This window comes from Desarmillaria tabescens (genome assembly GCF_030435595.1).
Source record: "Desarmillaria tabescens strain CCBAS 213 chromosome Unknown EV420scaffold_34, whole genome shotgun sequence".
Classification (NCBI taxonomy): domain Eukaryota; kingdom Fungi; phylum Basidiomycota; class Agaricomycetes; order Agaricales; family Physalacriaceae; genus Desarmillaria; species Desarmillaria tabescens.
The window spans coordinates 68,092-95,968 of record NW_026848333.1 but is presented as its reverse complement, the minus strand read 5'-3'; the positions used below and the strand labels follow the sequence as shown (position 1 = coordinate 95,968).

The window sequence follows — 27,877 nt, the reverse complement described above, 5'->3', positions numbered from 1 at the left end:
AAGTTACGCGTCCCATTGTGGTCAGGAAACAGGGACAAATAACGCGCTCCGCTCAACTGCTAGTTCCTCCAGGTTTCGGAACTATTGTGATCATCTCGGTGCTTCTCTACGTTCTTGCTTTCAGGATATTGTCAGATTATATCTTCTGTTACATGAGGTTAGTATCGTTCTCCAACCCTCACCCGCTGCTATCCTTCCGTTCTCCCTCCACGGCTAATGGAGAGCACTCAATAGAACCGCGTGGCTATTTCCCACACCTCAGAGCATTGCTCTTTATGCTTGGACAGGCGGGTTCCCCACCTTGGTGTTTCATTGTTTTGGGTAAGTCTAGGCTGAGCACTTTCGCTTGAGCCTAATCAATGCGGAACCGTCAGATGGCCTGGACACTGAGTTGAACGCTCAGTTTCAGTGCAGACTCACCTTAGACCCCTTTAGACCCTGGGAGGGCTTTTCCCTTTCGAAACGATTGTTTTATTCGTTCTAAGAGGTCGTTCACTCCGTTGAGTGACTTGCGAACACATTCCGCCGCTCAGTTGTAAGTTACTTCGGTCCCATTTCTGACCTGAAAGTGTTTTTACAGGCCCTTGAAATCTTCTGTCCAGGCTGGTAATTGCTCGTAGAAGCGATGGACCCACGAAGTTGCGAGCGCTTCAGTCGGTGAACAGAAGCCTTCATGTGAACCGACGCCCTGATGACTGATTCGGCCGTATTTTGTCAGCAAGGATGCCAAGCCCGTCGGGTAAAGTTTGCATTCTTGGACGAGATTCTGCTACTGAGACGCGCTTGTCGCAGATGCCTTCCCGTATGGATTTACTGGCAGGAACCAATCATTCTCCTTCCATTTTGGACAGGATGTGTGAGTGCTGTTCCTATTAACAAGTCGTTTCGGCCTCTAGACCACAGGGACTATTGAACATTAGAGCCAAACTTTTCTTGGGGATACAAAAAAATCGCTCAGTACCTTTCTTAGCGGGAATTTACCTAGTTCCCCAGACTATGATTCCGGAAGAAATCAGAGTGACTATCATCTACATTCGCGGGATCCATCTGACCCTAATCATTATTAGTGAACACCTTGTGAAATAATATGTGCCGCAATGTATACTCCGACCGCGAAGCAGGCTAGCAATCTAGGTCTCGGGAAAATAGCAAGTTCAAGTCTTGGACATGATTTTTCATAGCTGTGTACGTTCCCAGATTACCACGTAACATTCGAGGATCTGATGCGAACATATCCTAATCAATCCATGTGCAATGCAGTCATCTCATATTGACGGCATTTGCTTGCGCTCCGCTGGAGGCATTTTTACGCGAGCCATACCGCCTACCAAAGCGGAAGTTAAGAGAAAGGGGGCGCCTTTTTTCCACGTTTACTGGCGGATCACTAGCGCTAGCTCCATGGACATCACGTCCTAGCGTGTTCTCTGGCGGAACTGGCTCGCACCAGGTCATTTGACTCACGCTGTTAACGAGTTCTAACTGCCAATGGGCATCCCCCGTAAAGCGTTTCACACCATCCATATATCTAGAGGCTTATAACTGCAGTGAGCGCGCACCGGTCTACGTTCCACGCAAACAGCCAAGTCGCGGATACGGCCTTCCATAACCTTGGACATTCGAATTTACCCCCATGACTCGCACTCCATGTGGCACACAGCCATCTTGGATCACCGGCGCTTCATTGCAATCCACTTGGTAGTGGGGAATATTTATCCGAGCCATTTTGTCTACCGATATGGAGGCCTAGAGAAGTACAACCCTGTTTTTCTCATGTTGACGAATGGATCTCTGAGTGTGCCAAGCTCTAGCATCACGGACATCACATCGAATAGAATGTGTGGGAAGGCCCTATCGTAGTGTCGGCGGCCGTACACATTTCAATGTAGGTATAAAGTGAATACAGACGGTTCTCTGTTATTCAAGTCGAAATGGCTTTTCCCTTCTCTTCTCTGTTCACTCTTACCCTTCTTCTCGCCAGCTCTCGCGGCCAACGACAGGGAACTATTGGACCTGTCGGGGACCTCGTCGTCTCCAATGGGAACGTCAATCCAGATGGCTTTGAACGCCTCGCTGCATTGGCAAATTCTCAGATAGATGGCGCGCTCATCACGGGAAACAAGGTTAGCCTCTCAGCCTCCCGTCCACAATAACATTTACCTACGTTCCTTTCAGGGGGATATATTCCAAATCAATGTCGTCAACGATCTCGACAACAATACGATTCTCCAGAGCACGTCTATCGTACGTTTTTTTCTCTACTAGATGGATTCTACATCTCAAGCGTTCCTCCAGCACTGGCACGGTCTCTTCCAGAAGGGAACTAACTGGGCTGACGGACCTGCTTTCGTGAACCAGGTAATTTGGAGTTGCTGAACCGCTCGTGCTGGCCCTAATCTCAACTAGTGCCCTATCGTGAAAGGAGACTCGTTTCTGTATACTTTTGATTCTACCGACCAAGCAGGAACGTTCTGGTACCACTCTCATTTGTGTACGAACTTCCTGGATCTTTATTACACCGAATCGGGATGATAACAATCACTCTAGCGACTCAATACTGTGACGGCCTTCGCGGGCCTTTCATCATCTACGACCCTGATGATCCACATGCCGACTTGTATGACGTCGACGATGGTACGTTGCCAATCCTTCTTATTTGTATTGTAACATGACCTTCCGCAGACAGCACAAGTATCTTGACATTGTCGGACTGGTATCATTCACCTGCTAAACGATTGGGCTTCCCGTAAGCCTACTCCTGTCCAGACGAGACAGACGTGATGACCGATATTTATCATAGTACTCCGGACGCGACACTCATTAATGGCCTGGGCCGGTACGTTAAAATCATGTTCAGATTTTGGAGATGACTCTAACTGGTGGCCTAGATGGAGCGAGGACCCCTCTCATGATTTGGCAATAGTAAGCGTCGCACAGGGAACCCGGTAAGTGTTCTAGGTCTGTCTGCAGTTTTTTTTTTCCTGATGGATTCAATATAGGTACCGCATTCGAATGATCAACGTTGGTTGTGACGCGGCCTTCACTTTTTCTATTGCAAACCATTTGATGTAATTACCCATTTACCCCTTCAGTGGTTCTTTATTCACCTATGACGCGCAGGACGGTTATCGAAGTCGACGGTGTCAACCATGTCCCTTACACCGTAGATGAAATCCATATCTTTGCTGGTTCGTCCTTCCTCATCTTACGATGAACGTCAGCTCACACCGCTTCGTTCTTCACCTTTTTAGGCCAACGATACTCGTTTGTTGTCCGTTTCTCCTCATTTCTGGAACGTTAGCACAATAACTAATACATGGACCAGTTGAACGCCGACCAGGAGGTTGGTAACTACTGTATGTCAATGTTTTTCCGTCATCACAAAAACGCACTGACACTGACATCTTAAGGGATTCGTGCCAACCCAAGTATTGGTACGCTAGGATTCGAAGGTGGGATTAATTCTGCCATCCTCCGATACGAGGGTGCAGATGAGGTGGAACCCGAAACCGCATCTTTACAAGCGTATTGCAGTTGAACGAGACCGAATTGGTGGTATGTCCCTCTAACTTCACCTCTGATTCCCATTGAGACTGATGAGCGTCTCTCGAAAGCCTCTCGAGAACCCAGGAGCCGTAAGCCCAATGTACCTTCGCCGATAGTCATTCATAGCTTAAATCCACTATAGCCTGGATCCCCCGAAGTCGGAGGTGTTGACTTAGCGCTCAACCTGGCCTTCGCTTTCGTCCGTCTTCCCTCATATCTTACCTTCTTTACTTATGAGCATTCAGACAACCTCTGGAGTGTTCACGATCAATGGCGCCTCATTTGTTCCCCCGACAACTCCAGTTCTTTTGCAGATTTTGAGCGGTGCGCAGAATGCCAATGACCTCCTTCCCGAGGGCACTGTTTACCCCCTTCCGGTGAACTCTACAATCGAAATTTCTATGCCAGGCGGCGTCGTTGGTGGACCGGTGAATTTCTTCATAGTACTTTATGCACGACATTATCTGATATCATTCATACCAGCACCCGTTCCATTTGCACGGCGTAAGTTCTCGTGCAAATCTTGTTCCCTGTTTGTTCTCAGGAATTTATCATGATTAGCACACCTTTCGATGTCGTCCGAAGTGCTGGTAGTACCGTATACAACTACGAGAATCCCGTGAGGCGAGATGTCGTCAGCATCGGTAATGCGGGCGACAATGTTACGATCCGGTTCACAACTGATAACCCTGGACCATGGTTCCTTCACTGGTCAGTTGTCTTCTATCACTTAGATTGATAATATGCTCACCCATAATGCCTGTCTGTAGCCACATTGACTGGCACCTGGAGGCGTGCGTAACTCCTGCGATCCCGCTTTGTTCGTTCGCTAATGACTCCTCTGGTAGCGGACTCGCCATTGTTTTCGCAGAAGCTGTAGAGAGCTGGAACTCCACTATTAATCCCACCGGTATGTCTAATTCCTCTGGGGAGTGTCATTCTGACTTCTCAATCTCGTAGATCAATGGGATCAACTCTGCACAATATACGATAATACGCCTGATGAAGATCTTTAAGATGCTTCTGTTGCCTGAGTAATACTTATTATTTCGAAGTTTCGAACAATTGATTTTATAGACTTTCATTTATTTGCTCTGGGCTTTTTTCGACTACCGCTCGTCTTGAATAATAATATGTCTCTTGTTTCTTCTGGTGCTTATTTCGCTCTTACTCCGGCCACGCGCAGTATGGGATCATTTCAAGCACAACATTGCTATCGAAAGAGAGGCTACAAAACAATAGGTAGGAAATGGAGGCGAAACAATGATATACCAACGACGAAGAAACAAACCTTCTTCTACCAAGTATATATGATCTTTATCCTTTGACGAAGGTCGTCTAGGCGATGTTTGTACTACGGAAGAAACTGCACCTCGCACAGATCAATCTCCTCGAAGAAAACCGGTCGGGGCCTGCTAACATCACCACCCCTTATTAGCTGCCTCAAGCCCGCCAACGCCAGAGTCCCATCGACATCGTGACTCAGGAAAGTCAAGGACGACTGGATAAAGTAAGGGTTGACAATCCCCTTGTAACCGAAGAAAATGGAGATTGGGTAAAATGACGTCCCTCCCTGGCTGCACGGTGAGGTCCTGGAAGAAATCGCTACCACGTCGCCCGTCGATCACCAAAGTCTTGATATGTGACATGGCTTTAAGAAACTGGAGTACTCGGTGGGGGTTGGCGAGGCTCTCCATAGCATCCTGGATCATGAGTGTATTAAGAGATTTCAGGAGATGGGAGGGAGGAAAAGAGGGGATGCTGTTACGCCAAAATTCGATTTCCAAGGTAGACAAAGAAGGTAGGATGAGAATGTTATTTTGGAAGAGCTTGGCAGTCATTCCGGCGTACAAAGCGCATTGTTGTTCAGAAATGCGCAGAACAGTGACAGTAGGAACAGTGGATGGAGGGAGTTCTGTCAAATAAAAGGAGCACAGCCGAGGCCAGCCTGCGAGGTTCAATGATTTCAGAGTTGTAAGCTTCTTAAGGTGGTCCCAATCATCTCTTGAAGATGGATTGCACATGTAGGTTTCAATGCCGGACCAGGGAGGGGGAAAGAGTCTGTAGGCTCGTAGCCACGGAGCAACACTGAAGAACTCAATCACACGAAGTGCGAGGAATGAGCTCTGTAAGGACGTCGAGACGATACAGGTGATGGTAAACTAGAGAGAGAGAGAATCGTACGCTACTGCCTATCTGAGTATCCCAGAAGTAGCCGGTGAGTAACCGGAGTCCCTGGTTACAGAGTCGCAAGTTTCATTGCTCAAAATGGTTACCGACCGAAGGGATCCTGTGTTCCAGAATGTGTTGACCGGCGCGGCAAATACGTCCTGGTTTGGTCTAGTTGTCGTAGCTGATAATTCTTCGAGGCGGCTAAAAGAAGTGCCAGACAGTGCTTGAAGACATGCTCGCGGTATGCAAACAGAGAGCCTTCTCCACCGTGGCGCGCTGAGATCCAGCAGAACGAAAGCTGGGTGATCAGATATGGTGCTGATCGCCAGCAACGCTACGAATAGATCCATGTTTTTGGATCTCTCGAGAATGAGCGCCAATCGTGTCAACATAGCCCTCATGCTGACTGCTCTATACTCTCGGAAGTCGAGTCTGATACATGTCCATAGTTGTGGAAGTGAAAGTGAGAGGTCCCGCCACCTTCTGGAGACATATGATAATGTCCATGGAGGCCTGCGAGGATCAAGAGAGTTGTGCAATCCAAAGCCTATTCCTTTCCACTTGGGTACGCAATGATGGAAAATCTCGCTTAGGACGTCGTCGGGAAGTGAACGCATGGGATGAAGAAGTCTTTTGGCATCGATAATGTTAGATTCAGCAAGTTGTCGTTTTTGAATGAGGGAGTCGAGAGCCTGGCGCGCTTCAATTATCTGCTGGTCTAGGGATGCAAGAGCAGAATATGATCCATCAATTAATTCACGTAAACCCTCCTTCTCGACGTCCAGTAGCGGATCATTACAGTGCAGTAGATCCTTGGTGCGGGATAAAGATGGTGCAGAGGTTTTGAAAAGGGCCGAATCAGTGCCGCGCGCTACAGAACTGGCGTTATTACAGGCACGAAACTTGAGTGGCATCTATTAGAACATGTCAGAGTCAGAATGGCAAGTGCTAGATAGCATATTACATCAACTCAACAAATTAAAAGTGTTTGTCTATCAGTAGAGACTGAGCGCTGAGCGCTGAGCTTGGACGTCCGGAGAATAATTTAAAGTGAATCGGGAATTGCCGAATTGCAATCCCAACTAAGTACAAAGGAGTCACGTGACCATTATCATTGACGCGACGCGACATGCACCCAACGGAATCAACGTGCGCACTGACTATTCCGCGCGATTCGTCACTTCCCTATGCTCTGATCTGAATTCAGTGCTGTGTTTTCGCCCTCGCCTCAACCTCCCATGCACCGACCACTGATCTCAAAATCGCATCTTCTATGCCTGAACAAGAATCACGATGTTCCGGCCAAGTAGGCAGGTCACATCCACACCCACATCCCAAGCAGATAATCCTGTCGTCTTGGCTCTCAATCCAAGGTCCTTCCTCATGAGATAGGGATGAAAAGGTAGACGTCTTGAAGATGGCAAACGTAGGATCATCGTTCGTGCGTGAAGATGTCACAAAAAAGTCTTCTTCTGCGAATCTGTGAGGGTTTGGGGTATTGTTTCCGGGAGTGAAGTATGTGCTTCACTTCTAGTAAAATATCAGCCAATATAATGCGCAAGTTACGACTAACAGCGCTTACGGTGCATCATACATCTCCCGGAACGGAAGGATTTCGTGGATGGCAAGGATCATCTGGTACAGGTAGGAAAATTGCCACTTGCATCCTCCGGGGCCGTACATTCCGCAGAGACAAGGACGTGAGCCGTGTCTGGTGATTTGATTTGAAGTTTCACTTGGCGTCGGTTCTTTGTACGGATTCGGATGCTTCGAAGCAAGACGTGCTGGAACTTGTGGAAGCTCTTTGGCAATATACGGCTTGCCTCGGAGTCTCTTTGGGTAGTTCCTTGATCTGTCCATGGGGTTGTTGGCGTACGGTGAAGAAAGAAAAAGAAAGAAACCACCCCGCTTAAAGGAAGAAAGGTTTCGAACCAACGTGTTGTGACCTGTCATTATAAGCATTGTTCTGAAGAATAACATCCCAACAAAGGCAGCCGATTTAATGGCGTTAAAGTGGTTACTAGGCAAAGTACCAGCGGTGTCCGTATCAACGATACCAGATATGTATGCGTGAGTTATATTAACGACAGTCCGGGTGTCGTAGGGTAACAGTGACATATTTATAAAACAAAGAAGTCCGTTGAGAAGATAAAGACTACGCCAATCCTGGAAGGGTTCTCTACGTCAGAGCCACGATTTGAAAAACCTCAGCAAAACGTACCAATAACACCGCACGCAGCTCTGTCCCCGGAATTGCCATTTACAAGCGACAAGGGAGTACCACCTTTGCCCAAATCATCTGTACCCGTGTGGACAACAATAGCACGCCTGAGCAATTTGATCAGAATCCACCCAGTGACGTCGTGCAACAAAACGTACCCAACGATGCTCTGTGGTCCATTGAGTGTGAGGGTGTTGACAGTTAAATCCAACTTCGCAACACCGTTTGCATCGGATTTGACATTTCCGAAATCGCCTACATGTTTCTTATCCTCAGGATCGTCAAGACCACCATGGGTGGTGTTGAAGGGATTGTAATGCTCTCCTGTAGACGTGCAACCATCGGTGAGGTTCCCGGAGTCGCTAATAAAACGGTTAGGAAAGCAAGGGGGAAAGAGACTGTTGGGCGTACTGAACGTGGAGGCCTCGTAGTGCAGAAGAATCAAGGCCTTGAATGAACCCCGTTACTGTAACGGCGCCACATTCGTTTTGCGCGAATACGACAATCCCGCTGACTGCACCTGTTCCACCACCGAGGACGGCGACAGCCTATATAATGTATGTGGTCAGCATTAGAAGAGGAGCAGTGGATTGGTTGGGCACCTGTGTGACGCTGCAAGAATCCGAGGAGAAGACGGGAAGGGCGAGTGCAAGTGCGAGTAAGAGTGACTTGAACATCGTGGAAGGAGATTGGTATAGACTGTGGATCTTGCATGTATGTTCGGTCTATACTTTATATGCCTCATGCGTGAGAATTGCACTCATGACATACATATGAGTCCCGATCGATCCCGGTTAAATTCAGCGTATCAGAGTCTTGGCGGAGTGTTTCGACGACGTACAGCATCTCCTCTAACACAGGATACAAGGTATAGGTCCACGGCGTCGTCGGGCAGGCGCGTACTGCCGCCACCGCTTTACGTCGGTGTCAATATTAGTGGTATCTGCTGGAGAATGAAGGCCTTACCAGTCAGAACATTATGAAACTTGTGAGAGGTGCTGTTTTATTTATAGGTGGATACTTGTTCAGACTCAGGCCGCAAAGACAGAACTGAACGGACGTCAGTATCCAGTCGAATCCATCCCGAGAGCTTTGTTTCAGGTATCAATTCATCGGGGTCATCTGGCATCAAAATCCACAAATCTGCATATCTCTTGTGAGGGCACGTTTTTTCACCAGGGCTGAAACGTACTAGGTCCAACTCCATACGATTCCACTTATCCTTAGTCAATGTCTTATAGCTTGTACGACTCATGGTTCCTCGAAGGCGTTATATGTACGAGCGGAAACCATTGATGTCATTTCCTCGGGGCACCACTGGTGGTACCGTAAGTAAAGATGAAGGTCATAAATTGCAAACATACTGAGTTTCGTGCGGCGTCACTGAGAAATCTGACACTCCAATTGCAAAGAGACATGAACGTCATCGACGGCTGACTTATCCGCCATTGTGTCGGATTCGGCATAGAAAAATCCACGAGGGAGGAGATTACAGTTGGCAGATACCGATATCAAGAGAGTATCAGATTCAGCAACCGAGACTACTGAGCACAACAAGAGGATCCCGAGTATTTTTGAGTAATTCCGGTTTACAAGCGTACTGGTCTAGCACTACCAGACAAAAGAAGCAGCTTAAATTGCGAAGACGCACAGAGACAGTGGGAGCATATACGCACAAGGGGCCCTTTTGAGACACAGTGCCAGGAATGAGCGACTCTGAGCGACTTTAGCGGGGGGCTGTGCAAAGAGTTGGGTCGGAGGGGCCTCTGCCAAACAAACAAAGGACAATGGGTTTCCCGCCACAGACCCCTTTTCTCTTGTCCTTCTTACCACCATCTTCCTTGCACAACGGTGGGGTCTCGGTCTTCTCCTTAGCAAGATATCCTTGCTCTCGTCGCGCTCATCGTCCTCGAAGATGTTGGTTGAAGGGCAGTCGACGGAGAGGGCTACGCGTTGCGAAGGAGGCTGAGGTCGTCATCCCCTCTTGTGCTGCTTTGGAAATTTCCACTCTATCGGCGTTATTCGTTGTCTTGCAGATTTTTTTGCCGGGTATTTGCGCGAGATTTTCGAATCCGTCTTTACCCTGCTTGGACGATGCAGCCAGCCACCATTTCTTCGCCAGTATCCGATAAGGGTCTGTCCTAGGTCTGCCTCTGCTAGCCACAGAATCATTCATAGTGTGACAGCCCCTGCCTTCGCTACGTCTAGTGTGTTGGTTTCAATCGGTGCCCAAGGGTCAGTGCTTTTTGCGACCACAGTTATACTTGTATACCCTATGAACTGCACTGTACGTGCATGCCCGAGTGCGAACAGCTGGTTTTGTGGGTCGATGGTCTGGCACCTCAGCGAGTCTGTGGTTGCGGATTGCGGCGTATGTACCTGGAGCTGGTGGGTTAGCGTACGAGGATGGCAGGCTTCATTGTTTTGTGAAGTGGTGAATTTTTTGTTTTCTGACTCTTCGCGAGTTATTGTTGGGCTGGTTTGCTACTTTTGGCATTTTATGGTGCGTTCGTAACGATTTAAACATCCTTCTGCGCTCATTGTTGACAGGTTTTCTTTGTAGTGATGGACGGTTTTTAGCATGTCCTGTCTCGCCGGCTCACTTTAATGTGTTCCAGCCACGGATATTGGTGCATACATACTTCTGCTGATATTTTCGTCCCAGGTAGGATTCGGGGGTTGTACAGATGGCGGCACGACATTTGTTACCTTCCGGAAATTTTGCTAGTTTTCATATGGATGTCTATTGTGTTCCTAACCTTTGAGTCTGTCGCTCGTATCTGAATGTCAACTTCTACGCGCTTCACGTATTGTTTCGTCCACGATCTTTGATGCTTTGGGTTAGTACCAGCACTCAAGGGAAGCTTCTCCTACGGCAGGCTTCTTCTGAGACGTCCCTCACATTACCAGGTGACTCGTGTCATTCTGTCGAAAAGCTACCGTGCTATGACAATGAGGGGTGGGTTCTGGAAGGCTGCTGCACTACGACTCCCCCTGGTTTGTTGCCGACAGCAGATGCACTGCCTATGACTGGAGTGCTTCTGCCCAGCACCCAAAAAATTGTTATTGAGGACAACATCAGCCTACTGCCGAGGCTATGAGGGAATACTCATGACGAAGTTTTACCATAGCGGCAGAGCGTAGGACTGGTTCGATACGTAGCAACATTGTTCCTCGTGTTTTTAGTCTACATCGATTAGCTAGTGCTATATGTACATACAGGGAGCCGTAGTACGGACCCCGGCACGCTTCTGTTGAGGGGCGATGTCGGGTAATAAAACATCCTATCCTATCCTACGGTAAAGCGTGATTTAATCATAATACATATAAAAATCCCCCGACCTGACCGTCTTTCTGCAACTTCACCTTCTTGTTCTCATACCAGAAGTATACCGTCATGATGCCGAGCAGAATCAATAGAAGTACTTGAAGGGAAATTGTTGCGATGATCCCCGGAAGGTATCGCGGAAGATCTTGCTGACGATAGATAGTAGTAGCAATGATCCCACCTATTCCACCGAAACTGACTGTGATCGCCGTAGTGACAGCCCGTTTAGATTGTGAGACGATATTATTGGAAGTCTGAGCATGGAAATGAGTATTGAAGCGCGAGAAAGAATAATGACATACGTATGCTAGAACACCAGGGATACTTGCCGAGCAGCCTGCACTAGCTAAGAATATTCCTGTTATGAGAGATGAGTCAAAGGAGATGTAGGAGAGACATCGCCAGACTCACCTGCATAGCGCCAACCAGACATGTCAGCATAGCCTATCAACGCCAGTCCAATTATAGTCATCAGTGCTTGTATGGCGAGGAACAATGCTCTCATGCGATATCTGTCCGACAACCACGCAAAAAATATGACACTAACAGCCTGCAGAACAAAATTGATAAGCTGCGAGTCCGATTGAAAACTCATGTCCAGCTACTTACCGTGAAAACGTACGGAGGAGTGATCTGTTCGTGGGATGAACATTAGCAGAGTGACAACTAGCCGAAGTTTACTGACAAGTAATAGAGACATCTCCAAATTCCAGCCCATGCCGCTCAAAATCGAACTTGCGAAGAATCTACGATAAATATCGTCAGTAAAGAAATATACATGAAAGCTGTAAGACGAACGCGACTGCGTACGCTGGGACTGTTTACACACAGATACATCGTAGCTACATTACTACTATGAACAGCACAGTCGGAGGTGAGAGTCAAGATACTGACCAAATATCCAGATTTTCCAATCACTGAGATGTAGCAGCACCTTTCCTCTCAATGAATCAGGCACTGAATCACCGCGATCCTCTTCAATACGTCGTAGCACCAAGGCAGTCTGTTTAGCGGTAAGGAAGGTATTCTTGTCGGGAAAATCGGGGATAAATATCCAAGATGCTATCCCAAATGCAATAGTGGCCGCTCCTTCGATGATCTGCAAGAATCAAGACATGTAGACGATCTTCAGCGTAAAGTTCTTACAAAGATCCACGCCCATCCACTGAGGCCTCCTTTGCCATCAAGAAGACTCAGAGCGTATGCCAAGATGGCGCTGAATCCACCAGCGAGGATCGACGTCACATGCATCGCAGCCAATCTACATCAAGCGAGGTCAGCCTAAAAGATTACAGCTCCCATGACACAGGCCCCTTCGTACTTCTTTTGAACTTCATAGCGTTTGTACCTAGTACACAGCATCGATGAATATGAAGTACAATGTGCTATATATGATTGGCCCACTCACCAGGTAGTCACGATGAACACCAATGCCGGGAAAAACCCTGCCTGATACAGAGTAAGCTACCAAGATGAGCCAACCATGCCATTTTATTCACCTCAAAGACACCTAGAAGAGTCCTGCAAAGCGCCAAATATTCCCAAGTTGGAACGAAGCCCATTGCCAGTTGTACAGCACCCCAAGTGATAACACCACCGCTCAGGAGATTACGGGCTCCAACTGCAGCGCAAGCACAAATTGCTTGGGAGTTCGCTATGAACATATAGTTATAAACGTGTCAAGGGAGCTTGAAGCGCGACAACATACAGAAGAATGTATGGGATGAAATAGATGCATGATACGATATTGTAGCGTGTGCCAACATCCAGTCCCTTCCAGTAGGGATGATGAATAGTAACCACAGCAGTAGGGATACATTCGTACGAGATCTGCACTCATTTTTGTAACAAGTGCTATGCCTATGTTCGTCCTATCAATGAGAGATAATGCGTAGAGAGATCCAAGTAGGGGTAAGAGCCGCCAATCGACGTGGCGCCTGCAAAAAATTGAGCATAGCGCACCGGAAGGACTGTAAAAATGAGACATACATTGTTTTGCGTTCAAACAATGCGGAATAGACTTGCTCGCCACTATCGCTGTCGGTCGCGACTTCGACATCAGATGACGATGGCAGGGGCTTCATAGAGAGTGTTGTCGTGTGTTCAGTAGAATCTGATATAGGAAACAAGGGGGGCATATCCGTAATGCCAGAAGAAGATGGAAGACCTCAGCTCGTTTCTTGATGTTTTAATAGCTCAGCAGAACTGACCAATCATGAAACCAAAGAGTTTTAGAGCATATCACCTAAATGCAGATAGAAGGGTCCCGTTGCAGTAAAGGTGCATCCATAGAGGAGAGCTATGTACAGTGCCCACCATTATGGGTCGAAGACGTACTTATTGGTTGCCGTGTCAACCGGAAGCACGGGTGCTCGACATTACAAGTCCGACACATAGTTACATACAGCTATCTTCCTACTCCCGTTAGCACCACATAGCTATGAGTATTTATGACTCCTTCAATCTTTCACGCCAAGCAGAACCGGTTTACCGGTCATTCTGCGATTGTTTATGTGGCTGAGCCGAATGAATTGGCCTTCTGATCAGCCACAACGTAGGGACACCTGAAACCGCTCACCCACGAATAGCCCACTCCCCTCGCTCCCTGTCATTGTGGCAGGCAGCGAGATCAAACTGACAAACTGGCCCTGACGAAAGCATCGGTTGCAAGCCAGGAGGATCTAGTTCAGCGAGCAAGGCCTCGGAATGTACTGGCGAGAGCACTCAAGGGAGCGATTCAACGAAATTCCAGGATTAAGTGGCAGGTAAAGAAGAATGTGTAACCGGTGAACAGGCTAACTGATGTAGGGCAGTTACCACCTGTCAGAGGCAAACAATGCGTCGTCCACAATACCGATATTTTTACCACGACATGACACAGAATTGGTCCGGCAATCCGGAAGACGCAGGAGTGCAGTCGAGAGTGTATTATTGGTATCACGTTGAGTGGAAGCCACAAAAATCTAGAGGGCGGCTAGTCTCATCAAGCAGACTCAGCAATCCGTATGAAGACGAGTTGTTCAATGAGGAAGGCAAGTTGCTTTTGTATGGCTCTCTTCTCTTTTACTTAACTCCCTTTTTAGAACTTCTCAATACTTACATCATCCGGCGTCTCATCCTTCATCGTTCTCCAGCACAAATGGTGCCAATTCCCGATAACGAACGGTAGTTCCCTAGCACAGAGGTGACGAAACTTTTGCGAACAGGCTTGCGAGTACTCTCTATGAGCTTCTTTCGTTGTAACCTGTAGGGCTTATGACTTGAAAGGACGGCCGCTGGCAAGCCACGGTACATACGAGTCCATGTATCCAGACCGTCATCTTGTGCGCGTGTTGATTCAAACTTTTGATATGCGTATCTGATTAGTGGGCTCTACTATAGGGTTATATACCGGAGTCGTTGCCGTCACATTGTGGAACATCTGTGAGGCCTTGAACGTGTCTACTACCATGTGATACAACCTGATGCGAATGTCATATTCACTAACAAGTCCCGGCCTGTCGGACGAGCCATAGTCGTCGACATAACCCTCCTCTATATTGTTACTGCCATTGACTTCGCCCTCATCTGGTCGAACATCCACTGCTCTGTATTTATCAACCACGGACAGAATCTTTGGACAGAAAATGTGTTTTATGGGAGTCCTGGGGTAACGACAATAATCAGTGCGGGTACAGCAAGCGCCGTCGGCACTATCCTTGCGGATTCTACCATGGTGTGTGAGGTTACAATGCTAATTTAGTAATTTCCGACTCAGCTTCTAACTCGGGTTAATTGATTGTAGATCTGGCGCTGTTGGATAGTCTGGGGCCGGCAGTGGGTGATCGTTCTCTTGCCTATACTTTTCCTTCTTAGCGCAACTGGTAAGATTTCCGAGATCCCTCACTCAGCTGGTCTACTTACAGATCAGCACAGCGTTCAAAATCATCGGTGAATACCAAGACTTCAACATCTCCAACGGCTACACCTTTGATTTCGTGCTCTATTCATCCTTCCTCCTCGCTACAACTTTGTGGTGCACCTCTCTTATCGTTTACCGCATTGTCACTGTAGGAGGCGAGGCAGTGGGGGGTGAAGTGAGAACTGACCGTCACATCATCGAGGTCTTGGTCGAGTTGTCGGCTCTTTATTCGGCATGCTTAATCTTATACGTGGGGTTCTACGCTCGTGATTCTTACTTGGGACCGTACTTTGATATCTTAGCGGGAAGTACAAGGGTATGCTTGTGTTCTTTCTCTGGGTTCACATCTAACAGACATGCCATAGGGAATTGCCCCGACGCTTCTTGTAGGGCGTGTCGCGGCAGGTCATGCCCGCCCAGACGACTCTTGGCAGGGAAGCGTCGTATTGGGTTCGCTCCGCTTTACTTTCGGGACGCACACCAGAGGCCATGGTTCCACGATGAGCGACGATCCTGAAGCTCAGCGGGAGGGAGATAGCGAGTATGGCCATCCCATCCTCTTAGTGGAATCCCAGGAAAATGGTCTCGACGCCCAGCAAGATAGACCGGAAGACGATCCAAACACCGTACTCGTTGTATCAAGGGATTGACGACGTGAAAATGTCTTTATGACTGCATGCATTTTTGATTGCCCTGTGTTCGTTTTGTATCCTCGTGCTATCGTTCATGCTCTACTTCTTTACTGCTATTGACTTTTATGCACATATTTTAGCCTTTACAAAGGTTTTAGTATCCTCTTACGTCCTCGTCTTGACGATGAGGGGTGGGTTCCGGAAGGCTGCCGCACTACGACTCCCCCTGGTTTGTTGCCGACAGCAGATGCACTGCCTATGACTGGAGTGCTTTTTCCGGGCATCCAAAAAATTATTATTGAGGAAAACATCAGCCTACTGCCGAGGTCGTGAGGGAATACTCATGACGGAGCTTTACCATAGCGGCAGAGTGTAGGACTGGTTCGATACGTAGCAACATTGTTCCTCGTGTTTTTAGTCTACATCGATTAGCTAGTGCTATATGTACATACAGGGAGCTGTAGTACGGACCCCGGCTCGCTTCTGTTGAGGAGCAACGTCGGGTAACAATACATCCCATCCTATCCTACGTGCTTCGATACATATATATGGTAAAGCGTGATTTAATTATAATACGTATAAAAATCCCCCAACCTGACCGTCTTTCTGCAACTTCACCTTCTTGTTCTCATACCAGAAGTATACCGTCATGATGCCGAGCAGAATCAATAGAAGTATTTGAAGGGAAATTGTTGCGATGATCCCCGGAAGGTATCGCGGGAGGTCCTGATCACGATAGATGGTAGTCGCAATGATCCCACCTATTCCGCCGAAACTGACTGTGGTCGCCGTAGCGACAGCGCGTTTAGATTGTGAGACGATATTATTGGAAGTCTGACCATGGAAATGAGCATTGAAGCGCGAGGAAGACAAACGACATACGTATGCTAGAATACCAGGGATACTTGCCGAGCAGCCTGCGTTAGCTAAGAAGATTCCTGTTATGAGAGATGAGTCAAAGGAGATATGGGAGACTCGTCAGACTCACCTGTATAGCGCCAACCAGACATGTCAACATAGCCTATCAATGCCAGTCCAATTAATGTCATCAGCGCCTGAATGGCGATGAACAATGCTCTCATGCGATATCTGTCCGACAACCATGCGAAAGATATGACACTAACAGCCTGCAGAACAAAACTGATAAGCTGCGAGTCCGATTGAAAACTCATGTCCGACTACTTGCCGCGAAAACGTACGGAGGAGCAGTCTGTTCGTGCAATGAAGTTTTCATTAGCAGAGTGACAACTAGTCAATCGGATTTTACTGACAAGCAACATGGACATCTCCGCATTCCACCCCATGCCGTTTAAAATCTCACTCGCGAAGAATCTACGATAAACATCGTCAGTCAAGAATTATACATGAAAGCTGTAAGACGAACCCAATTGCGTACGCTGGGACTGTTACACACAGATACATCGTAGCTACATTGCTATTATGAACAGCAAAGTCAGAGATGAGAGTCAAGATACTGACCAAATATCCAAATTTTCCAATCACTGAGATGTAGCAGCACCTTTCCTCTCAATGAATCAGGCACTGAATCACCGCGGTCTTCTTCTATACGTCGCAGCACCAGGGCAGTCTGTTTAGCGGTAAGGAAGGTATTCTTATCGGGGAAGTCGGGGATAAATATCCAAGACGCTATCCCAAAAGCCATGGTGGCCGCCCCTTCGACGATCTGCAGGAATTAAGACACGTAGATGATCGTCAGCGTAAGTCCTCACAAAGATCCACGCCCATCCGCTGAGGCCTCCTTTGCCATCAAGAAGACTCAGAGCGTATGCCAAGATGGCGCTGAATCCACCGGCGAGGATCGACGTCATATACAGCGCAGCCAATCTACATCAGCAAAATCAGCCAAAAATGTAACAGTTCCCATGACACAGGCCTGTCGTACTTCTTTTGAACTTCATGACGTTTGTACCTAGTACACAGCACCGATGAATGTGAAGTACAATGTGTTATACATGATTGGCCCACTCACCAGGTAGTCACGATGAACACCAATGCCGGGAAAAACCCCGCCTGATACAGAGTAAGCTACCGAGATGAGCCAACCATGCCATTCGATTCACCTCGAAAACGCCTAGAAGGGTCCTGCAAAGCAACAAATATCCCCAAGTTGGAACGAAGCCCATTGCGAGCTGTACAGCACCCCAAGCGATAACACTACCGCTCAGGAGATTACGGGCTCCAATCGCGCGCAGGCACATATTGCTTGGGAGTTCTCTATGAATATAATGGTTATCAACTTGTCAAGCGAGTTTGAAGCGCGACGACGTACAGAAGGATGTATGGGACGAAATAGATGCATGATACGATGTTGTAGCGTGCGCCAACATCCAGTCTCTTCCAGTAGGGATGATGAATAGTAACCACAGTAGTAGGGATGCATTCGTACGAGATCTGCAGTCATGCTCGTAACAAAGGCTACGCCTATGTTCGTCCTATCAATGAGAGATAATGCGTAGAGAGCTCCAAGTAAGGGTAAGAGCCGCCAATCGACGTGGCGCCTGTAAGGAACTGAACATAGAGCCCCGGAAGGACTATAAAAATGAGACATACATTGTTTTGCGTTCAAACGACGCGGAGTAGACTTGCTCGCCACTACCACTGTCGATAGCGACTTCGACATCAGACGACGATGACAGGGGCTTCATAGAGAGTGTTGTCGTGTGTTCAATAGAGTTTGCTCTAGAAGACAAGGGGGACATATCCGTAATGCGAGAAGAAGATGGAGGGCCTCACCTCGTTTTTGATGCTTTAATAGCTGAACGGGACTGACCAATCATGAAGCCAAAGAATTTTAGAGCACATCACCTAAATGCCGATAGAAGGGTCGCGTCGCAGAAAGAATGTGTCCATAGAGGAGAGCTATGCACAGCGCCCACCATTATGGGTCGAAGACGTACTTATCGGTTGCCGTGTCAGCCGGAAGCACGGGTGCTCGACATTACAAGCACGACACATAGTTACATACACCTGTCTTTCCACTCCCGTTAGCACCGCATAGCTATGAGTGTATATAGTAACACTTACTTGGCTCAGGCCATGCAGTGTGACTCGGAACTTTACCCTTTACTTTTTTAATTGATTTTGGCAGCTACGATCCCCGTCGGCCCGCTGGCCCCATACACCGCAGTCTCCCATCGAATCCACATGACCGACGGCACGAATCCGAAATTGATGACGATAGCGACTACCAGGGACAAGGCTCGAATGGTGCTCAAGGCACTGAAGTAAGGTACAGGGAAAAAAACTCACTAGGCCCAGAATTTATATATATGATCCAACGAATGTCGACCGTGTATCGTCTCAAACAGGAGCCCAGCACACCCTTAGCGACATCTGAAAACCTTAAAATTGCAAGGAAAGGCCTCCCCCAAAAGATACGCTGCATTGAATGAAGTGGCTGTCCGAAGAGAAACAAGTCGGAACTCGGGCCGTGAAAAAGCTCCTGCCAAACAGATAAAAGTTTTCCCACCATTATCTCTTTTTCTTCTACCACCATCCTCCTTGCGCAACGACAGGGCCTCGGTCTCCTCCCCAAGTACGATATCTTCGCTCTCTGCCCGCTCATTGTCCTTGAAGATGTCAGCTGAAGGGCAGTCAACGGAGAGGCCTTCACGCCGCGAAGGAGGGTAAGATCTTCGTCCCCCCTTGTGCTGCTCTGGAAAGTCTACTCTATCGGCGTCAATCGTTGTCTTTCCTCGGGTATTCGCATGATATTTTTGAATCCGTTGTTACCCTGCTTGCATAATGCAGACAGCCTCTATTTCTTCCTCAGTATTCGGCAAAGGACTGTCCCAGGTCGTCTGCCTTTGCTAGCCAGAATCATTCAATAGTGTGAGGGCATCTGCCCTCGTTGCGTTGATTTCAATCGGTGCCTACGGGTCAGTGAGCGTATGAGGATGGTAGGCTTCAAAGTGAGACGGCGAATTTGATGCTTTCTAGCTCTTCGCGACTAGTCATGCTTGAATTGGTGCGTTACTTTTCTTTGTTATTTTATGGTTTATTCTTAATGATTTAGCTGTTCTTCTTCAGTTCATTGTCGACAGATCCCTTTAACTTGGGATGGTTTCCAGCGTGCCGTGTTCCATCGACTGACCTCGACGTGTTTCGTCGTGGATATGGCGCATATATCCACGTTAGCTGCAGGTTCGTATCTTTCGCTCAAATGTTCTTTCGTATTCTCATTCTCTGCAGAAATTGGTTCAGTTGTATTACTAGCTACATCGAGATTTGAAACAGCACAATACATCAGTTTAATTCTCTTTTTACCAATGCTAGCACGCAAACTTGTGTCGCTGTTTGAGTGGGACAATTTTCTACAAACTTGCATACTTTCCCATGACAGCATGGTTTGCCATCACGAGTTTCGCGTTTTCCCTCGGAAGGGAGAAGATTTACAGTCAGGGTGGTTTCGAGAAGTCGTTCTGATCCGCAGAGAATCGTTCTGATCTTAAACCCTTCGATTCGGGAGGTCGTCATGATAGTGGTGCGGTTTCCACCGTTTCTACTGGGATGGCTTGCCGGGTGTGTAGACGCCTCGCACTCGTACTCGCATCAGAAAATCTCGGAAGTGTTATTGATGGTGACGGCCATCTCTGGTCTCTGTTGCAAGGTTTGGTATTCTTGCGGGTGTTCAACATTTCGCTGATCTTTTGACCCGTCAGTGATATTTGCTGGTAGTTATTTTTGCGGCAGTTCCGGCACTGGCACATCTACGATCAAGGGCGTGCAGGCCATCGAAAAAAGGGCTTTTCATTCTCCGTTCTCTCCCCCGACACTGATGCGGTGTACATAGCACTAAATGAAAACTTTCCCACTGACTTTCAAAGGCTGTTGGACTCGGCAGGGTCCACGACTGCCAAGCCACCAAAAATTGATCTCATGATATAGGTCGTGCCTGTTTCTCTGCTATATAAGTATGACGCTCTTCTGAAGCGTCTCCTTTGAGCTCCTGCTCGCCACCCGGTCGTTTTAATCCGCCATGCTCCAGTTTGTGAGCGAGTGCCTCGTGATCGTCTCCATCTCCTATCCGATCCTTTTCTTCTTCGTTGGGCTGCACCCTCGCTCAACCCATCTCACGCCCATACTACTCCTCGGGCTGACGGTTGTGTCGACGTTGATCGTTTCGACGATCTTGAATTTTATTCTTTGGTTATGGGGGGAGACGGAGGGGAGAGACGAAGATTCGTGTTGTCGAGAGAAGGGGGAGGCGCTGATCTGGGACGACAAGCCGATGTGAGTATCGTTCGTGTATGTTCACGTTCTTCGCTGAAATTCCTGCAGACCGGAAGACCTTGTCTGAGAGATCCGTACTGAGTCGAAACATCTTTTTCTGGGCGTTGAGGAACTACGTTATATATCGGTCTTTGTGTATGGAAGGATAATTGATTCCGAAAATTTAGCGGTCCTTTGGTCCGAGTTATCACCGGCGCTTGAACTCTTCTCGCGGCTCATGTTCTGATGACAAGATTTGCAGCGGCGGTGATAGGTTGCATCCAGTGTTGCAAAGATGAGGTCGGGGCTAACGACCAAATCTGTGCGTTTTTATCTGCAAGGTTCCCGGAAACCCAAGTCTGTTCATCATGAGAACTCATTGGTACTCTGGATACGCACCGTTTCCAGCTCGAGGTCTCACCCAAATATGATTCTTAGTACGAATCAGTCTGCTTACCGGAACAAACTTTGTCGACAACATGCTTGATACGGCAGATTGGTTTCAGTCTAGCTCACGTAGGTTCCGGTCGATGCTATCTTTCTTTTCAAACAAGATTCACTGCCATCCAACGCTGATGTCACTGACTGGTGAATCTTCCGCAAGGGCTTGGTGATGTTCTTACCGTCGGGGCATCGACAGTCCTTCCTTGGCTCTTCCGGAAGCTCTTATGGCATGCTCCTTGGTGCTCATATCACGGGCTTCCCGTGCCCGGTCTTCCCTTTTTAGAGAGCTCATCATCGCGCGCTTCAATTTATCAACTAGTATTAGATCCGGCCGTTGTGTTTGTCCGATCTCAGAGTGTATACATATTATATATGGCTGCATGCTGCATTACAGCTGTCCAGGCCATGTATATTGGCCTGTATATGAATTCTTTCCGGCGCTTCCTTTGTTTTTGAAAGCCGAGAAGGTATAAAACAATTCTGATAGCGTATTCCTCTTCCTGACGCTGGGGGAATAATAGGGTGTTCTTGGCGTTTCTCACGAGCCTACTTGTACCCTCCAAAGCAGGGTATCATAACTGCCTCTTTCGTCATAGAACTCGTCCATTAGATGGAAGATTAGTTTGATACGTTCCAGGACGTACTATTGTGATATCTACTATACAACAGGTGGATGTCGGATCCTACTTCCATCGCCGCTCCCATTGGCTACACACCTCGCGCTTTTCATTGGCTCTTCGCTTTTTTGGCCTGATTTTGTGCTTCTCGAGCGCTCTTCAACTTGCCGCGGTGATCATAGTCAAAATAGTCAAGGTTTGTCCAAATATCCGAAATTTACCACTGCGATCATTATCTAGCCAGAAGTTTAACTTGCGTCAAGTTATCCACTAGAGAGCACTGGGTACGAATCTACGATACAGAAAATTGAATGGAACACCTCGAGGAAGGTGAAATTCTCAGATTAGAGGTATTTGGGAGTTCGGAGGTCATTCAGTTGTAGTGACTCCGTATTAAGGGAAGTAAAGTAGTTTGCGAAGCTAGACAAGGGTACATAGACTCTATGCATAGTGATTATGAGCTGTTCAAAGGCTATGAACTGTAACAATGTGTGTGAGTGGTCTTTTCAGTCGAAATGCCAATGTTGATTCATTATGGGCATTGTGACATCGAGAGGGAGTTTGCTTGACTTGCCGTATTAGATTTTGATGAATGATACATCGTAAAGATACTGTGCAATTGACATTTCTATACTACCTCAATAAGTGTTCTTAAAGTCTTTATGGGTCCCCGCTAGTGTTCTAGTATAATCGTCATACGTGCCAATAACAGACCTTGAATTTATGCTCAAACACTTGAGTGATGCATTGGCCAAGGATATAGTTCTTGTCATCCAAACAAGACTTGGAACATCGTCAATGTCGATCATCAGTGACGACAAAGATGCAGAGAGTGCGGCCATTGGTAAGCGAGTCATGTCCTCGGGCGGTGGGAGTGTCGTAAGGTGAGGGTGGGGCACCGCAGGATCACGGCACATAATAATTTAATTGTGGACAATCGTTGGACCAAGTGGGTGTGGGTGGAGAACACGCAAAACTCGACAGCCAAATGTGTGATAGTGGCGGGAGTGGATTAATAGGTGAGCATCTTCGCCAAAAATCCTCCTCTGACGTATAGTCAAACTTCGCAGTATGGATCGCTAGCTTCTAGATGTTTGGGAACGGGGAGAGAGCGAGTTAGGAGAACTTTGCACACACAAGAATCATCCCTCCTCCAGGTCTGTGATATCAGAATATATAAGTAGTTCGAACTTCGTAATCGCCGGAGAGGGTTAGGGACTGGACTGAATGCAAGAAGGAGCAACATGGGCCGGTGAAAAGAAGGATGCATAATTTTCGTGTGAGAGTTCGACGGATCTGAAGAGATGATATCGGCCACGTAGCCTGGTAACCAATTTGGCTCGTAAGAAGAGGGACCGGCTCAGATCTATCGGCCACGTGGAAGCCAGGCTCTGCATATTAATGAGCAGGACGCCAAAGCAGCGACACGACCCCCCTCGTATCCCTTCGAGGGACGGTCAAAAATCTGTTGAACGTGTCGGGTAGGCAAAAGATCAATGCGGTCAGTAATTTCCTCGATGATTTCGGTAGTAAAGATGCTACTTATGTATTTTGATAGTAGAAGCCGTGATAGACTCGTCGCTGGGTGTGCGTCGTAGTAAGAGAGCAACAGAGCAAGTTTTAGATACTGAGATAAGAGGACGTGCTACTTGATATGATCAACGCCAGAGCGGTTACCGCATTACTTATTGTCTTTGTTTCCCCGAGACATAAATGATAACAATAGACGCAGAAAAGGTTGCCTTAAATGTTTGAATGCAAAGGATAACAAATTAGTCGATGATTAATATTCCGTCAGAGCTCATCTGGGAAGTCGCATAGAGTTTCAGTATAAGTAGTAAATTAGTCGTCGACGCATAAAGACCGAAGAGGGTCGAGGTAGACTATTTCACTGTCGTACTAAGAGGAAGGAGCTCGAAAAGAAACTAGATCGCTCTGGCCTGGCTGTTCGGCAAGAATCGACACGTGATTGAAACGCGACTTGACGCGTCATAGATCGAACGCGTTTCTGATACGGGTCAAGCCGTCGCAGGAATCTCAGAATAATGACGGTGTTAAATCCCCGTACTTAGACCCATTGTGCACTGAGAACTTACTGAGAAATCGTGATGTAAGCTCTGTCCCCGAGCTAGGAAACCCAAGATACAGTAAACAGTACTTAACATAAAGTTAAACAGTAAAACCCTCAAGGAGCTCTGATGTACTTCGGTAGCATCCTGTCAGACAGTATGGAGTTAGTAGCGTAGGGAGGATGTGCCTTGTGCAACTGTATCAGTTAATTTGAATACAAAGTAGCCGGCCATAATTCACACGTGATCGACGTGTTGAAATTTTTTTGAAGATCTTGATTTCGGATTCTGAGATACCACGATCATTGTCAATCAGTCACTCTCACCAGCACTCCGATGGATTTCTCAACAGTCACACGAAACAAGACCGGTTTTTTACGTTATTCCATTACCGGGGGACGATGCTGTTTGACAACAAACTCGATGGAGATCTAGAACACCGTTAGCTTCTCCGACTTTGTGAACACCGCTACTTCCTTGTCTGATCCCGGATCTGTGCCTTTGCTCGCATGAAACCTATGTTATAATTGACAATGCACCCGCCCTTGTCTTTGCTATGACTTTGCTAGAGTTTAAGCAAAGTAGTAATGCCACTGTGACGGCTCATCATATATAAGAACAACCTGCCTTGACTGATGTAGCTCACCGAATTCACGATGCCTCCTAGCTCGTCACCCAAAGGAGGCTCATACCTCGAGGAGCTCCCTGCAGAACTCATCCTCGAAATTGTCTCTTGCCTTGATGTCCCCAGTATCAAAAAACTCAGTCTCGCCTCGTCTACTCTCCACCGTATCTGCTTCCCGGATCTCTTCCAATACCTATTCTTCTATGATTTCGGTGACAGGACCCCGCGCAGATGCCTGTCTGACATGCGCCGCCGTTGCCCAGTTCCCTGCGTCCGAAAACTTTCCTTCAACGACCTTCGCGCGGATGTCAAATCACAGGCACTATTGAAGTGGTGTGCCGCAGTACGAGAATTCGAGATATTATCCGCATCCAATCCGAAGCTATACGCGCCACTCTTATCCGGACTTGGGGACCTCAGAGCCGTCGAAATTCATCGGGTTACCTTCCAACGCGTTGCAGACTTCTTCGAGCTTCTGCGTAGCCTGTCTGGCACGGTCAAAGATCTAACAATTGGAAATACTATAGAGTTCGTTTCCACTTCCGACAACTATCCGATTCTCCCGCAGACTGGCAGGAGGATCAAAGTAGAGAAACTTGTTGTCGGCTCATGTCTAGTCCTAGAGCTCCTCCTACGAGATGATTCTCCAGTCGAGCTTTCACATTTGAAGATCGCAGAAACCAGATATGTAACACCATCTATCATCAACAAACTCGGTTATCTCAACCCTCGTCTTGTCAAGCTGGTCATCCAGGATCCTGCGTTGGAATCAAACAGTGGTGCGTGCCTCTACCTTCGTTCCCTGTAATCCTGTTTAAATAACATATCACAGAATCTCTCGTACTCCCTGCTGTCAAACATTTGACTCTCTCTTTCCGCCTTTCGGAGTGGAGATCCACACCCCTCAGAAAGCTCCTGAACCATTCGGAGGTCAATTTGGAAGAGTTAACCATAAAGTTCCCATTCGAAGTCATCTTGGAGGAAAGGGGCGAGTGGGAGGGGTTGGCGTTGATGCTGTCACGGCAATCGAAGTTGCAGGGATTGAAAGTCGTGGCATTATTAAGGCCATCTAGAAGACAAAACCCTCAACTTTCTCTCAATGAATCTCGTCACCTACTCGTACACCAGCGCCGAAGAATACTGGCGATCCTGGAGAACAGTCGCTTCAAGGTCACGATGGATGTTGCTCACCAGCTTTGAATGTACCAAGCTACTATATATAATGTATGTTTAACGTCACTTGAAAATCCTTTCAACTTTTAGATCCTTCATACTATCGCCGCCAAGACCGAGGCAAAGAAAACGCGTCCTATGAATAATGACGAGATGCAAAAGTATCATCCATTCAATTTCAATGCTTTTAGCGAGGTGGAAGTAATTACACCGCAAAATGTCCAGCTGGTATATACGATGAAGAAACAATAAATAGTCATAGCAGTAGTCTGCGGATGCTTAATGGATAGAAATATTAGCGTCTGTGATATAGAACATAACCTAGAAAATAAGAAAAACGGTATAGTATATTTTGACACGCTAGCACGCTAGTAAGGACTAAGTATCGTCAGTCTAGAGACCATAATCATGAAAAACAACTCACCTTCAGGCAATAACAGGGACAGGCGCAGATCGAGCCCCTTCTCCATTGCCATCATGTACTGCTGCTGCAACTCGGGTGTCTAGTAACACGTCAGTATGAACCTTGTTAGGCTAGCGACTGGGACACTTACCGTTATCTTTGGGGTTTAGTGGCCACTGGTATTGGAGAGCTCGCTCGCTCGTCGACCCAAGTTCAACGAGAGGGGAAGCGGATGGATCATCTCCGACGACAATACTATTTGGTATGGTTGAGTAGCGATAACGTCGGAGAAGATGATACGTACGACTGCTCAAATACAATCAGTGTCGAAGCGCGATGAGACGGCTAGCACCAAAGAATGTATATGGAATACGCACAATTTTTAAAGACTCTGCAGGAGTTGGGTCAGTATCGGGCATTGGAAGTTTGAGACGTATAGACTCACCAGATTCGCCTGACCAGCCCAATGTCGTGGTCTCGCCTTTGGTGACGGTATACCTAGAAGGCAGCTTAGCAACAGAGTCCTGTGGAGAAGCACTATTGTAGAAACGTACGGCGCGTCGACCGAAGGTTGCCCCGACACGATTGAAGAAACATAAGCGATGATGAAGGGCCACCAGACGAGCTTGGACATCGTTGATTTAAGAGGGAGAGGGAGGAGTTGTAAAGATGAGAGAGAAGAGGTGTAAGCCGAATGATTAGCACCTGGTGAAGGACGCGCTTTTAAAAGACTTTCGATTTCGTAAAGTGGAGGAACCAAGGAAAAAATGTGGCGCATTTGAGGCTGCAGTTTCCATGACTGCCAGGTCCCCTTAACGTGTCCGTGTCACCGGCAATGCAAAATTATCTGGTCCTGTTCGGTGAAATCAAAGGGGCAGACGAAGGGATAAGCTGGGGCTTGCTGTGGGCGCAGCGCATGATTGCGGCAAGGCTGACTGACGTCGGCGGAAATGCAATGATCATGTCCTTGGTCAGGCATGAACATTCGTCTGAGGCTAGGAGACCTTTCAGCGTCTCTTTCTCTCCATTTCGCCGTATGATTCGTATCACAGTCAGAGAAAGCACCGAGAAATAAGTAGAGTTACGAGAGAATGGAGGACCCGAATAAGGGCGGAGCTCTGTCTGTGCTCTATTCAGTCCTCCATTTCATTCTCGTTCAGGCGAAACCGATTTTGGCGGATTAAAGAGTTCACGGTAAACGATACGCATCTGCTAATCATTTTCAGTATATATTACGGAATAGAATCAAACAACAGACAAAAGAAGTTGAACTATCAGCATCCTGGGACAGTGATAACAGGTAAGTAACTTCTTGTGGTCCGGGTATCATAGCTCCAAGAAACGGGCATTCAACGAACGCTTCGGCTCCGAAAAGCACATGGTCACAGGTTGCCGGTAGCGGTTGCTACCGACTGCCAGCCGCAAGTTCGGCTGCATAAAGACATTGCATTTCATCTCTGACGGGGGCGACATCACCTTGACAAGAAAATAGCGGAACATCTGCATCTGCATGTATG

At 47.5% G+C, this 27,877-nt stretch overlaps 10 protein-coding genes across 10 annotated transcripts; 4 read left to right on the top strand and 6 right to left on the bottom strand.

Moving 5' to 3' along the window:
* Window positions 1-1,928: 1,928 nt before the first annotated feature.
* On the top strand, window positions 1,929-4,559 carry EV420DRAFT_1646227 (laccase; the record flags this gene model as incomplete). The annotated part of the gene is made up of 21 exons (XM_060477878.1): window positions 1,929-2,120; window positions 2,173-2,241; window positions 2,293-2,355; window positions 2,404-2,488; window positions 2,545-2,631; window positions 2,680-2,743; window positions 2,798-2,833; window positions 2,886-2,942; window positions 2,997-3,065; window positions 3,118-3,185; window positions 3,249-3,268; window positions 3,323-3,353; window positions 3,408-3,522; window positions 3,590-3,632; window positions 3,686-3,742; window positions 3,789-3,971; window positions 4,027-4,047; window positions 4,088-4,254; window positions 4,314-4,337; window positions 4,392-4,453; window positions 4,504-4,559. 21 exons carry the CDS (start codon window positions 1,929-1,931, stop codon window positions 4,557-4,559), a joined length of 1,569 nt encoding a protein of 522 aa, XP_060327485.1.
* Window positions 4,560-4,733: 174 nt separating this feature from the next.
* Window positions 4,734-6,846, bottom strand: EV420DRAFT_1561150 (uncharacterized protein; the record flags this gene model as incomplete). The annotated part of the gene is given in 4 exon segments (XM_060473847.1): window positions 4,734-4,981; window positions 5,001-5,611; window positions 5,771-6,617; window positions 6,835-6,846. 4 exon segments carry the CDS (start codon window positions 6,844-6,846, stop codon window positions 4,898-4,900), a joined length of 1,554 nt encoding a protein of 517 aa, XP_060327484.1. The 3' UTR covers window positions 4,734-4,897.
* Window positions 6,749-7,585, bottom strand: EV420DRAFT_1561147 (uncharacterized protein). The gene is made up of 3 exons (XM_060473846.1): window positions 7,298-7,585; window positions 7,244-7,245; window positions 6,749-7,181 (listed from the first exon to the last, which is right to left on the bottom strand). The coding sequence occupies exons 1-3, from the start codon at window positions 7,573-7,575 to the stop codon at window positions 6,919-6,921; spliced, it is 543 nt and encodes a 180-aa protein (XP_060327483.1). The 5' UTR covers window positions 7,576-7,585; the 3' UTR covers window positions 6,749-6,918.
* A 62-nt stretch (window positions 7,586-7,647) lies between these two features.
* Window positions 7,648-8,849, bottom strand: EV420DRAFT_724043 (superoxide dismutase). The gene is made up of 5 exons (XM_060483216.1): window positions 8,539-8,849; window positions 8,348-8,484; window positions 8,095-8,298; window positions 7,937-8,043; window positions 7,648-7,881 (listed from the first exon to the last, which is right to left on the bottom strand). The coding sequence occupies exons 1-5, from the start codon at window positions 8,611-8,613 to the stop codon at window positions 7,871-7,873; spliced, it is 534 nt and encodes a 177-aa protein (XP_060327482.1). The 5' UTR covers window positions 8,614-8,849; the 3' UTR covers window positions 7,648-7,870.
* A 2,402-nt stretch (window positions 8,850-11,251) lies between these two features.
* Window positions 11,252-13,402, bottom strand: EV420DRAFT_1646225 (major facilitator superfamily domain-containing protein; the record flags this gene model as incomplete). The annotated part of the gene is made up of 14 exons (XM_060477877.1): window positions 11,252-11,518; window positions 11,567-11,622; window positions 11,676-11,835; window positions 11,887-11,897; window positions 11,950-12,010; window positions 12,063-12,106; window positions 12,159-12,363; window positions 12,411-12,525; window positions 12,586-12,612; window positions 12,673-12,713; window positions 12,764-12,918; window positions 12,973-13,037; window positions 13,082-13,201; window positions 13,254-13,402. 14 exons carry the CDS (start codon window positions 13,400-13,402, stop codon window positions 11,252-11,254), a joined length of 1,476 nt encoding a protein of 491 aa, XP_060327481.1.
* A 1,303-nt stretch (window positions 13,403-14,705) lies between these two features.
* On the top strand, window positions 14,706-16,090 carry EV420DRAFT_723987 (uncharacterized protein). Its single transcript, XM_060483215.1, has 4 exons — window positions 14,706-14,979; window positions 15,049-15,127; window positions 15,180-15,481; window positions 15,531-16,090. The coding sequence occupies exons 1-4, from the start codon at window positions 14,977-14,979 to the stop codon at window positions 15,813-15,815; spliced, it is 669 nt and encodes a 222-aa protein (XP_060327480.1). The 5' UTR covers window positions 14,706-14,976; the 3' UTR covers window positions 15,816-16,090.
* A 274-nt stretch (window positions 16,091-16,364) lies between these two features.
* Window positions 16,365-18,366, bottom strand: EV420DRAFT_1274349 (major facilitator superfamily domain-containing protein; the record flags this gene model as incomplete). The annotated part of the gene is made up of 13 exons (XM_060467831.1): window positions 16,365-16,631; window positions 16,680-16,735; window positions 16,786-16,924; window positions 16,993-17,007; window positions 17,069-17,129; window positions 17,182-17,224; window positions 17,277-17,481; window positions 17,528-17,642; window positions 17,701-17,727; window positions 17,788-17,828; window positions 17,879-18,032; window positions 18,088-18,152; window positions 18,205-18,366. The coding sequence occupies 13 exons, from the start codon at window positions 18,364-18,366 to the stop codon at window positions 16,365-16,367; spliced, it is 1,350 nt and encodes a 449-aa protein (XP_060327479.1).
* A 596-nt stretch (window positions 18,367-18,962) lies between these two features.
* On the top strand, window positions 18,963-20,263 carry EV420DRAFT_1482552 (uncharacterized protein; the record flags this gene model as incomplete). The annotated part of the gene is made up of 6 exons (XM_060469909.1): window positions 18,963-19,042; window positions 19,334-19,444; window positions 19,649-19,696; window positions 19,758-19,785; window positions 19,862-19,961; window positions 20,010-20,263. The coding sequence occupies 6 exons, from the start codon at window positions 18,963-18,965 to the stop codon at window positions 20,261-20,263; spliced, it is 621 nt and encodes a 206-aa protein (XP_060327478.1).
* Window positions 20,264-24,815: 4,552 nt separating this feature from the next.
* Window positions 24,816-26,209, top strand: EV420DRAFT_1482551 (uncharacterized protein; the record flags this gene model as incomplete). Its single annotated transcript, XM_060469908.1, has 3 exons — window positions 24,816-25,563; window positions 25,617-25,954; window positions 26,048-26,209. 3 exons carry the CDS (start codon window positions 24,816-24,818, stop codon window positions 26,207-26,209), a joined length of 1,248 nt encoding a protein of 415 aa, XP_060327477.1.
* A 174-nt stretch (window positions 26,210-26,383) lies between these two features.
* Window positions 26,384-26,994, bottom strand: EV420DRAFT_1646221 (uncharacterized protein; the record flags this gene model as incomplete). Its single annotated transcript, XM_060477876.1, has 6 exons — window positions 26,384-26,460; window positions 26,512-26,615; window positions 26,665-26,705; window positions 26,738-26,751; window positions 26,806-26,858; window positions 26,915-26,994. 6 exons carry the CDS (start codon window positions 26,992-26,994, stop codon window positions 26,384-26,386), a joined length of 369 nt encoding a protein of 122 aa, XP_060327476.1.
* Window positions 26,995-27,877: the final 883 nt, after the last annotated feature.

What these genes read in the sequence shown, in the direction of transcription:
- EV420DRAFT_1561147 (XM_060473846.1), bottom strand. Translation starts at nt 7,575, where the DNA reads ATGGACAGATCAAGGAACTACCCAAAGAGACTCCGAGGCAAGCCGTAT.
- EV420DRAFT_724043 (XM_060483216.1), bottom strand. Translation starts at nt 8,613, where the DNA reads ATGTTCAAGTCACTCTTACTCGCACTTGCACTCGCCCTTCCCGTCTTC. An exon ending in CTACGAGGCCTCCACGTTCA is followed by an intron (nt 8,299 to 8,347) that starts GTACGCCCAACA and finishes CCGTTTTATTAG; the next exon opens with CGACTCCGGGAACCTCACCG. An exon ending in GGACCACAGAGCATCGTTGG is followed by an intron (nt 8,044 to 8,094) that starts GTACGTTTTGTT and finishes CAAATTGCTCAG; the next exon opens with GCGTGCTATTGTTGTCCACA.
- EV420DRAFT_723987 (XM_060483215.1), top strand. An exon ending in TTTCCTTCTTAGCGCAACTG is followed by an intron (nt 15,128 to 15,179) that starts GTAAGATTTCCG and finishes AGATCAGCACAG; the next exon opens with CGTTCAAAATCATCGGTGAA. An exon ending in TCTTAGCGGGAAGTACAAGG is followed by an intron (nt 15,482 to 15,530) that starts GTATGCTTGTGT and finishes GACATGCCATAG; the next exon opens with GGAATTGCCCCGACGCTTCT.